Source organism: Lactuca serriola, chromosome 7 (assembly GCF_051521515.1).
Source record: "Lactuca serriola cultivar US96UC23 chromosome 7, Lser_US96UC23_V15, whole genome shotgun sequence".
Lineage (NCBI taxonomy): Eukaryota > Viridiplantae > Streptophyta > Magnoliopsida > Asterales > Asteraceae > Lactuca > Lactuca serriola.
Window position 1 is genome coordinate 128,770,238 of NC_136414.1, and position 11,883 is coordinate 128,782,120.

The window sequence follows — 11,883 nt, forward strand, 5'->3', positions numbered from 1 at the left end:
AAGTCTGATGATATGCCTCCATAGCTGCTCCAACACAGAGCGGGATCAGTTGTTCTTTGGAACCCAGTCCATTTTAAAACTGGGTCGACCCTTTTCATCCTTGCACGGTACTCTCTCCCATGATATATCCTGCTTATCACAAACAGAAGATGTAGAAACGTTAGAAGCATTAGGAGATTTTGGAGTTTTCACCTTTGGTACCCATCTATATTCGGGTTTAACCCATTTCTTTTTCGATCTGATGGGTGCCTCGACACTTTCTTTGGAACTTGAAGCCGATCTTCGAGATGACTTTGACTTAGCCGGTCTTTGTTTCACTGGAGCATCTCTTGGATTTGGCTTCTTGGCAGGCATTTCCTTCTTGCCATTGGGATTCGGATTCTTTACATTGTGGGTTTGATTCTTGGACTTCTGTGCGTTCCAGTCACCATTGTCTTAACGTGACCTGGAAGGGTTTCTTTTGAAGTATCTCCCACTTGGTGCGTTTTTCCATCCTTGTGTGCAGTAGGGAACGTATGCGCGATTTGGACAGTTTCTGACAATGTGTCCAGGTGTTCCATAGTGAAAAAAAGTCTTTTTCTTCACTATGAAGTTATTTATTCCTGCCCCTGGTGGCGTATCCTTGCCTTGTCTCTTATTTTTCCCACACGCACAGTTGCAACAGGCACTCTGTTTAGCTTGAAATGGTGGCCTGCATTTACCAACGGCAGGTTGATTAGAAGCAACAAATTTAGAGTTCAAGGGGTCGTTTGTTTGTTCAGAAGTACTCTCCTTGTTCTCATCCTCTGCTACTTTACCTGCACATGTAACAGAAACATCAGTATTTTCAACATCAATAACTCCTCCTGACATAAATCCAGCTCGTTTGCCATATTGAAGATGTGCCTCCCTGTCAATTTCTTCCTGTGTCATTGGGATGGATGTGTAGTTATGATTGAAAGGTGGAGGAACACTATCATACCCTAGACCCTTGTTTTGATTATCTTTGAATTTTAATTGGGTTTCATATAAGGACTCGACCGTCTGACTTGACGCAGTATAATTTTTGAAACTGACATCTGTTTTTCCACACTTAATTTTTAAAGCGTCAAGTTCTTCAGTTACAGTAACAAGTTGTCTCTGAATATAATCATAATTTTCACACTTGTTACTATACTCTTCCTGAAGTTTCCTAAAGTCCTTGGTTTTTGCTTCTAATTCAGCCTTCAGGGGTTTCTGTCCTTTCCTGAGTTGATATCCTTTATATCTCAGGTCCTCAACTTCCCTTTTTAATAAATCAATTTGTTCCCGAAGAAATTTAATCGTATCTTCACATGATTGAGAACATGAAACTTCACATGAATGAGAACACAACACTTCATTGACAGGAAGGTTTGCTGAACTCATTGTTTTTCGACAATTCAAAGCGTTAAGTTCTTCAATTATATCAGCCAGACTAAGACGATTGAGATCTTTTGTCTTCTTGATGTCAGCCACGTCCATATCCCACGATTTCGGAAGTGCATTCAGCAGCTTTTTGTTTATCTCATATTTGGTCAAAAAGATCCCAACTATATTCATCTCAGTAGTGAGTGTGGTAAATCGCTGCAACTGAGCTTCCAGGGTTTCTCCAGGGACATAATCGAACATGTTGAAATTTTGTCTTAACATCTCCTGACGACTCTCTTTCATGTTTTTAATTCCCTCGTAAACTTCAAAAACTATTAAAAGTACAACTAGAACTTAAAAGTCAAACTTAAATTTAAAAATGCCCTTTGATTATAAACCTCAAAAATCAACCTTAAAAGTCAAATTTAAAAAGTCAAACTCAAAAGTCAAACTTGAAAAGTCAAACTTAAAAGTCAAACCGCAAAACTAAATTTGAAAATTTAAAAGTTAAACGAAAAAGTCAAAGTTTAAAATCAAAGATCAAACTTAGAAGTCAAAGTCAAAATAAAAAATCAAAAATAAAAGTCAAAATTTTTTTTATTGTATTATTATTATTATTAATTTTAATTTTGGATGAAAAAGGAATTTAAAAATAAAATAAATTGAGTTTTTGGGTTAAAAGTGTCAAAATTCGAAATTTGGTGCGAAAAGTAGTCTTTATGAATTAAATTCGGAAGGGAAGTAACAAGGGCTCATGTAGTCGAGTTGGATAAGGCGTGAGGTTCTTGATCTGGAGGTCGCGAGTTCGAACCTTGGCACCTGTACCTTCGCTTCCTTTTTATTTGACGCTGCTGAAGTGCGAGGATGCTGAGCAGTAAACTCCGAGCCGCAAGCTCGGACCGTAACCTCTGACCGCGAACTCCTCGGACTGCAAACACCGGCCGCAAACACTTCGGAAACCCTAGCTGCTGGCCGCCACCCCCTCGCTGATTACGACCAAAAACACCGATTTTTCGACTTTGAAGCTCCAAAACTCGATCAAAAACCCTTTTTTATGAAAAACACGAAGAACAAACCCCCCTTTATTTTTGTGAGATCTATCCAAAAAAGCAAAAATATTTCGAAAATAAGATCAAATAATGCCCCAAATCTGACAAAATTGACTGATACAACTTGGCTCTGATACCAATTGTAAGTCCCCAAAAATGCATGTGTATCAATTAGATCCGTTTGGTGGTGCGGAATCCCAATCAAACGGATGATGTCAGATCAAATAGAAGAGAAGGAGAAGAAGTAGATGATGAATCTCAATGTATTAATGAATAGAATGATGATCCGGATACAAGAGATTCACACACACACACACTAACACACAATAGTTCTTCTGTCTCTCTGGCCGTAAACTCTCTAGGGTTCATCAATCTCTACTCCTCACCCTAACACCTATATTTATACTTGGAGAACATGGGCCGGATAACATGGACTGTAAATGGGTTTACGGCCGTAAGGTGTTTACGGCCGTAAACTCAACCGTAAACATGACCGTAAACTCCAAAGTTATTACAGAAAAATACAATTGCCCAGAAAAGCAAAGTATAAACCATATTTTGACCTAACGGGAACGATATTTGCAACAGGAGGAAGGTGAGGCATCAAAGCAGGCATACCTAAATGCTATGACAACCAAGCGTCACAACCCAAGCCACACGGAATTCCGTGGGGGAAGTATACATTTCGGCCCAGGAAGGAGGCCTCAGGCGCGATTCCGACCATTCATCAGAGACGACAGGCGGGGTCGTCGACCGGACGTATGCATGGTTTTGGAGAAACAAAAACCAGCCAAGTCACCCTAGAGTCGATATTGTGAGTATCACAAAAGCAAGACACACGATACTGCTGGTTGTTCAGTGCTCAAGAAGGAAATGGAAGAAAAGAAGCTCAAGGGAGACCTGGTGGAAATAGCACGGAGCCTACGCGCTAAATTCGATGCCGAAAACGCAAAGAACACGCTGAGAGATGGGGCCCAACCAAAGGAGATATTCATCGTACGCAACAAACGGAGTAGGGAGGAGCAAGTGGTCGGCCAGTGGATTCCCAGGCTCCCGGCAAGAACACTCATGTTCTCTGCACAAGACCCTAGACCGTAGGGATGGAGAGGCGATAATCCGCTGGTAATCCAGGCCTCCATTAAGGATGTGATCATACACAGAGTCTATATCGACACAAGGAGTTCGGCAGACATAATTTACGAGCATTGTTTCCGACTCCTCCAAGATTGTTGGAAAGACAGTTTAAGACCTACGACAGGGAGGCTGGTCGGATTCACTGGTCACAGCTTATGGCCGTTAGTAACAATTCATCTCCCCTAACGATAACTAGCCATGACAAGCTACGAAAGAAAATGGTTCTGGTCGACTTCGTTGTCATCCAACACCCTGCGGAGCACAACATCATCTTGGGGAGAACAACCCTCCTAAAGCTAGGAGCGGTCCCGTCGACCATGAATGGAATCATGAAGTTCGACACCTCAGTTGGTACGGGTACAATACTTGCCACTCCACCGAAAGAATTACAATGCCTTACAGTCATGAAACCAACAGACATAACCAATGAGACAAAGAAGCTGCGACATGATCCTGCAAAAGGAAAAGAAGTAATTAACGAAAGATATCCCGATCAGCTAGTCAGTATCGGGCATAATCTCCCAGGCCACGTAAGAGAAGCAATGGTTAACCTCCTCAAGCGATACAAACATGTGTTTGCATGGACCCCTACAGACATGGTGGGGGTAGATAGGAAGGTCATCGAGCATAAACTCATGATCAAACCAGGGGTAAAAAAGTCAAGTAGAAAAAGAGGGTCCAGGGAGGGGACCGTAACAGGGTGATTAACACAGGGGTAGCTAAATTGATGGAGGCCAGAATAGTAAGGGAAGCAATTTTTCCAACCTGGATTGCTAACCCAGTTATGGTACGCAAGCAAGACGGGTCTTGGTGTATGTGTATTGACTTTTCCGACTTGAACAAAGCATGCCCTAAGGATTGCTATCCTCTCCCGGAGATCGATCATAAAGTGGATTCGCTGCAAGGGTTCAAGCTAAAGTGTTTTTTGGATGCATATAAGGGGTATCATCAGATTTTGATGAGTAAGGAAAACGAAGAGAAGATGGATTTCTATATGGATCACGACACCTTTTGTTACACCAAGATGCCTTTTGGTTTAAAAAACACGGGAGCCACGTACCAGCGTTTGGTCGACTCAGTTTTCGCCAAGCAAATCGGGAGGAATATTGAAGTGTATGTTGATGATATGGTAATCAAGAGCCCACATGAAGACAAAATGTTGCAAGACATCGAGGAAACTTTTCGTACGCTAGAAAAGGCCAGAATGAAATTGAACCCGGCCAAGTGCACATTTGGGCTAGAGGAAGGACAGTTTCTGGGGTACTACGTCACCAAGCAGGGCATTCAACCTAGTCCAGTTAAAGTAGACGAGTTTACGGAGACACCACCCCCGAGCACTTTGAGGGACACACAAGGCTTGAACGGGAAGCTCACGGCCCTGAGTAGGTTCATCTCGAAATCTGCTGACAAGGCTATGCCATTATTCCATACTCTAAAAGGTTGTATTGAAAAGAACAACTTTCAATGGACGGTCGCGACGGAGGAGGCGCTCCAGAAAATCAAGGAAACGCTACACAAGCTACCTACGCTAGCCAGCCCCATTCCAGGGGAAACACTGCAAATGTACCTTTCGACATCAAATGAAGCTATATCCTCAGTGTTGACCGTGGAAAAAGAAGGGGAGCAGAAGCCGATATACTTTGTGAGCAGGGCGTTGCAGGGACCCGAACTCAATTATCCCACCCTAGAGATATTAGTCCTGACGCTCATTTACGCAGCACGACGTCTGAGACGCTACTTCCAAGCACATCAAGTTGAAGTACTAACAAATTGCCCCATCAAACAAATACTGCTCAAGCCAGAAACGTCGGGGCGACTAGCAAAGTGGGCGATCGAGTTGGGGGAACATGAAATAAGTTACCGATAAAGGACAAGCATTAAAGGGCAAGCACTGACTGATTTCTTGCTCGAGATCCCGGATGAAGGCGGCCCGGGTAAGGAAGGAATCTGGGTAGTGGAGGAAGTCCCGGCTAGCAACTGCTCATGGACGTTGTATACTGACGAGGCGTCCGGTATGGAAGGCTCGGGGGCGGGTCTAATCTTGACCAACCCAGAGGGGGATGAAGTGACTTATGCCCTTCGTTTCGACTTCCATACTTCAAACAACGAGGCCGAGTATGAGGCCTTGCTGGCAGAGTTGCGCTTAGCTAAACAAATGGGTGCGAAGGTTGTAACGACCTTAACAGATTCAAGGCTAGCGGCAAACCAAATCAATGGAAGTTTCGAGACAAGAGATCAAAGAATGGAGAAGTATGTAAAAATAGTGAGATGATTAATCCAATCTTTCAGACAGTTCACGATCAAGCAAATACCCCGAAGCGAGAACAGAAGGGCAAATGCCCTAAGTAAGCTAGTGTTTACATGCTTTGATCATTTATCGAAGAAGGTTTTAGTAGAGGTGCTTAAGGAGAGGATTATAGACGAGCGGCAGGTAAATGCCTTAACAACCATCGGACCCACATGGATGACACCATTTATGGAGTATTTGCAAAGGGGAATGCTGCCAGACAATTATGGCGAAGCCAGGAAAATACGTATAAAGGCGCCCTCATATGTACTGGTAAATGGGGAACTATACCGAAGAGGATTCACAGCATCATGGCTGAAGTGCGTAAACTAGGCCAAAGGAATGGAAGTGCTATAGGAGGCGCACGCAGGCCAGGCGGGTGCGCACGAAGGAGCACGAGCTTTAAGAGGCAAAGTGCTCCAAATGGGAATATACTGGCCCACGATGCATCAGGATGCATTGGGGTTGACCAGGAAATGCGAGGAGTGCCAGTTGCATTCCCTAGTACAAGCGAACTCGCCAGTGACACTACACAACATATCCAGCCCATGGCCATTCTACCAGTGGGGTATAGACATCGTGGGACCGTTCCCAGAGGCACTCGGAAAGCTAAAATACATCATAGTAGCAGTGGATTACTTCACGAAATGGATCGAGGCGGAACCTCTAGCCTGCATATCCGGGAGACACCTGATAAAGTTTGTATGGAAAAACATCAAGACGAGATTTGGAACACCTAAAGTGCTCATCAGTGATAACGACTTGCAGTTTGCTAAGAACCCCTTCGGAGAATGGTGCGCCAGTAAAGGAATAAGCCAGTGGTTCACTTCAATGGCACACCCACAAGCAAACGGACAAACAGAAGTATCTAATCGAACCATCGTGAATGTAATTAAGAAACATTTAGGTAAAGCTAAAGGGAATTGGGCGGAGGAGATACCAGCAGTACTATGGTCGTACAGAACCACCCCACGAACAAGCACACATGAAACACCATTCAGCTTGACGTATGGGACGGAAGCCATGTTGCCTATGGAAATGATGGTAGGTACACCAAGATCAACCAATGCAGATGAAGAAAGCAATGACCAAGACCTAAGGCTGAACCTAGACATACTAGAGGAAAGGCGCGAAAAATCAGAGATACGCCAAGCCGCCTACAAGTGTGTAACGGAGAGATATTACAATCAAAGGGTAAAAGAGAGAGCGTTCAGAGTAGGCGAATACGTGTTAAGGAAGAATGAGGCAAGCCGAGCCCAACCTCAGGGCAAGCTGGGTCCAACATGGGAAGGTGCATATAGAATCGTAGAAGCAAATTGAAACGGCGCATATGTCCTGGAAACAGTGGAGGGAAGGCAAATCCCAAGAACCTAGAATGCCAGAAATTTGAAGAAGTTTTTCTTTTAAAAATATAGCAACAAATAATTCCGGATTATTCGATGCCGTACTTAGTGTACCACATCCTAGGTACTTAGTGTACTTGATTTCGTGCTTAGTGACATGATCCTCATACTTAGTGTATTGGAGACCACGAGCCAATGTAATTGAATGGCCGAAATGCCAAACTTTGATACTCAGTGTATTAAATTTTATAAAACGTCTAAATTCTTGATGCGTTAAACTTGAGTGTTGGGTACTTAGAGCTCCCAACCTTGACATTTAGCATGTCAATACTAATGTGGGCAAAACAAAATGCTTAGCGCATCAAAATATTGACAAGTAAAGCAATGCTTAGGGCATGCAACTGGGTACCCAATATACCAAACATTTTTACATACACAAAAGAAGAAGGAAAACAATATTTAGCAAAGTCTACACATTACATGCCTAAAAGTAAAACAAACAGAAAATAGAATGTCCAGAAGCATAACAAAACGGCCAGCAAACTGTCAAACACACAAAACATAAAGAAGGGAACTAAAAGGAATATTTTCACGACCTAGAAGGGGTAGCACACGATGCCAAAGCATCTTCGTTTTCAACAGACATACCCACCACCACACCTATTGCATCCCCACCAGGACCTTCACCACCTACTCCGATGTTGCAGTCACTATCATCTTCGACACCTTGACCATCTTTACCAACATTATCTTCAATCACCTCCACAATTTCCTCTCTTTCAACCACCATACCCTCTGGAGTACCACCCGAAATGGAGAAAGAACACAACTCCCGAAGGCCATCAATATCCAAATCTCCCAACCCCAACAAAGATGCATGGTCCATACTCGAAAACAATAGCAGAGCATCGTTCACACTGACTACAGGACCAACAACAGGAAGGCAAGCACCGGCACCCTCAGACCCAACGCCAACGGCGACCTTCTGAACTGATTCAGACCTAGCCACAAAAGCAGCGTGCCGAATAAGACTTATAGCATTTGTAAAACCCGGATGCTCGATCAGTTTGTTAACAACACGAACAACACCAACATGCACTAACCAATGCAAATCCTGGTGCAAGGTATCCACATTTTCTTGCAAAGAAGAAACTAGCTTATCATGGCCGACAGCATCACGTTCAAGGCTTTCAACTTGAATCATCAAGCCTTCATTGACCTTAGAAAGGGAGTCAACCTTGGCCTCTAATTGGCCTTAGCATCCTCAAGGGCAGACTTCTTCGAAGCAAGAAGTTGACACTTTTGTTCAAGAAGTTGGAGGTCTTCACCAAGTTCACCAATGCAATGCTCCAATCCCACCATATGCGATTCACAGGTGGCATGGGCGGCTTCTATCTCGCCCAAAGAGTGGATACGTCGAGAGCCCGTGAAAAGCTAAAACATGGATTTCGCTGCGGCATAAGCCATGTTATGGGCAAGAGCAGGGTTCCCCATAGCCTCCATATCACTAACCACAGATGGGGGAAATGCATGGTGAGAAAACTCAAGAGCATTAGCGCGGACAGATAACCGGGAGTCATTGTGAAGATTCCATGAAGGGACAAAGGCAGAGGGCTTGATGGAACTTTCTCCGGTAACACTCCCTGAAGGGATCGAGGGTTGGCCGGGGACCTTTGCAACCGGGACACTTGGAACAGATGGAGCAAAAATAGATGAAACAACGGGCTATTCACGTGCCTTATTGATCCCTTCGGACTATTGGTTGTTGTCATCAAAGATCACCACCATGCTGGTCGGGGTGGAAGCCATAGAATCCAACAGGCGGGAAAAGCCACGCCTGGTCTGAACCCTTTTAGCAACATTAGATGCACCGACGACCGACTCACCCATAGCTAAGACAACTTTGCTTTTTCGCTTGTATGCACCGGACATCAACGATAATCCCCTCTGTTCTATCCTCACTACTCTCCAAGGAGGAGGAACGAGTACCGCTCAGAGGCATGACGGCGGATAAAGGACGTGCATGTAAAGGATCCATCTCCGACGCCGACCCACTCATAGGAGGAACAGAAGGGGCAACAGTTAAGGCAAGTCGGTCCATCTGGAGAGGAAGAGGAAGCAGGTCAACCAGATCCACCTCAGGATGCTCCAACATACCCCGGTACCGTTTCCGCAAACCTCATCCATAGATAAAGAGGACTCAACACCTGAAGATATCGGAACATGAAGTGTTAGCCGCCTAAAGGCGAAAAGAGGAAAAAGAGGACAGAGAGAAGAAAAGGCAAAACACTTACCGTCGACAACACAAAAGAACATCGCCATCCTGCCACAACGTCTCCAAGAGGGACCCATCCCCACACTAGAAATGAGGGCCTCAAAGTAGTCCTCAGGAGATACTTGGACACTCTTCAGGTAGTCGGCGACGCCTTGATTACGAGGGAAAAGTTTAGGGATGGTATCAGCGAAGGCAGTCGCACGATATCACCCACTCCCGACCAACTCTTGATTTATCCACAACCACCTGTCTTTCCAATTCTTAGGCGTCCGCCCGTCGGGAACTAGAGCGTGTCCTCCTCGCCGGATTGAGAAAGTGTACTTATCTCCGGTAACGTAGAATCTAAAGAAGTATTTAAAAACAAAGTAGCCGGGAAGATAGTTGTTGCCCTTACAGATCATTTCGAAAGCCACTACCTTGTTGACAACATTTGGGGTCAGCATCTGCAGACTGCAACCATCTTTTTGAAGTACTTCCTCTTGGAAATCCGTCAATGGGAAACGGATCCCAGCATCTAGGGTTTTCAGAAAAACCCCGATTTTGCCAGGGGGGATGAGATGCAAGAACCGGGCGAAGGATACTCCACGCCTTCCACAGAGGATAAGTCGTACGTAGTCTCAAGATGATGGTATTCAGCGGCGGAGGGAAGAATACCAGGAAGACTCGCCATAGAGAATGAAGAAAGGGGAACTCAGGAAAAGAGAGAGCGAAGAAAGAAGAAGGAGAGGTAAAAATAAAAAGAAAACCCTATAGATGATCTTATACAGACGGGAGAGGCGGGACATTTAAAATGTCTGACAATGACGTAACCGCCAACCATCATGCGCAGTTATGTCGCCATTAAAGACGGAACGACGGGAAAAGAAGAAATAAACACGTGTACGCTCATCAAGCCCGGAACGCCGCAACTAACGCTGCAACGCTATGGCTACCGGACTGGGGGACTTAATGACGTGCCTAAGCCAGCACGGCAGTACCACGCCCTGGCCAAGGCCTTAGCACGTCGGCCAGGTCGAGCTCCATAAGCTCAGCGCCCGCTGACGCCTCTGCGAGCAGGGCGCCTCGACAAAAGGCCAACGCCACCTAGGAATACTTCTGGCGTCCCAACGAAAGGCTCGCGCCAGTCAAGGGACGATCCCAGCTCCAAGACAAAAGATACGGTCAGGAGACAAACAACATAATTAGGCCATTACCATCAAAGCCAATGAGAGCGCTCTAACGGTTGAAGGCGCATGATCCTCCAATTAGCGCCCCTGATGTTGTCTCCCCAAAAAGGCGATCTTGTCTAGAACGAACTAGGCAAGAGCGCTAGGTATAAAAGGATACGCCCTTGGACTCACAAGGAAAGCACTCTTTCCTTGCTAAGATACACACAGAAAAACCCTAGAAGCATTCTAACTTGATCATCTGAGCGTTTTTCCGGGAGCACCCTCCCGGGAACGGCTGACAACTTTTTTCTCTTGATATTTTGCACAGGCGACGAGGAATCCGATTCAACAGCCTTGGATAGGTCAAGTTCGCCATACGCATCAATGAGGATATTTAGAAGACGACTTTTTAGACTCGTTATGGCCATTATGAGTTCGTGTTGATGCCCGTCGGGTTCACCAATGCTCCTGCCGCGTTCATGGACCTTATGAACCGCGTGTGCAGACCGATGCTGGATCGGTCTGTGATAGTTTTTGTTGATGATATCCTGGTCTACTCCAAGATGCAGGAGCAGCATGAGGAGCATCTGCGATAGGTTTTGGATACTCTGAGGAGGGAGAGCTTGTACGCCAAGTTCTCCAAGTGTGAGTTCTGGTTGCGCGAGGTGCAGTTTCTTGGGCACCTTGTCAACCAGAACGATATTCTGATTGACCTGTCCAAGGTGGAGGCCATGATGAGATGGGAGGTTCTGAAGTCTCCATTTGAGATTTAGAGTTTCTTGGGATTAGCCGGCCACTATCGGAGATTCATCCAGTTTTTCTCCAAGATAGTCATATCCTTGACTCGGCTAACGAAGAAGGCCGTAGTCTTTCGCCGGGGGCCTGAGCAGCAGGCAGCGTTCGAGACACTGAGATAGAGATTGTGCGAGGCGCCAATCTTAGCCCTGCCATAGGGCGTAGAGGATTTTGTTGTATACTGCGACACGTCTATTTTGGTTTTGGGCACGGTATTGATGTAGAGAGGGCATGTCATCGCCTACGCCTCGAGGCTGTTGAAGCCCCACGAAGCAAACTACCCGACACACGATTTGGAGTTGGGGGCGATTGTCTTCGCCCTCAAGATTTGGCGACACTATCTCTATTGGTTCGATGTACCATCAACATGGACCATAAGAGTCTGAGATACCTCATGGATCAGCCGAATCTGAACATGAGGCAGCGTCGGTGGTTAGATGTGGTGAAGGATTATGATTGCGAGATCCTTTACCACTCGGGGAAT

General features: G+C 45.4%; 1 protein-coding gene across 1 annotated transcript; it reads left to right on the plus strand.

The window, feature by feature from the left end:
- Positions 1-6,669: 6,669 nt before the first annotated feature.
- LOC145064349 (uncharacterized) lies at positions 6,670-7,158 on the plus strand. Its single transcript, XM_079011816.1, has one exon. It carries the CDS (start codon positions 6,670-6,672, stop codon positions 7,156-7,158), a length of 489 nt encoding a protein of 162 aa, XP_078867942.1.
- The last annotated feature ends 4,725 nt before the right edge of the window (positions 7,159-11,883 follow it).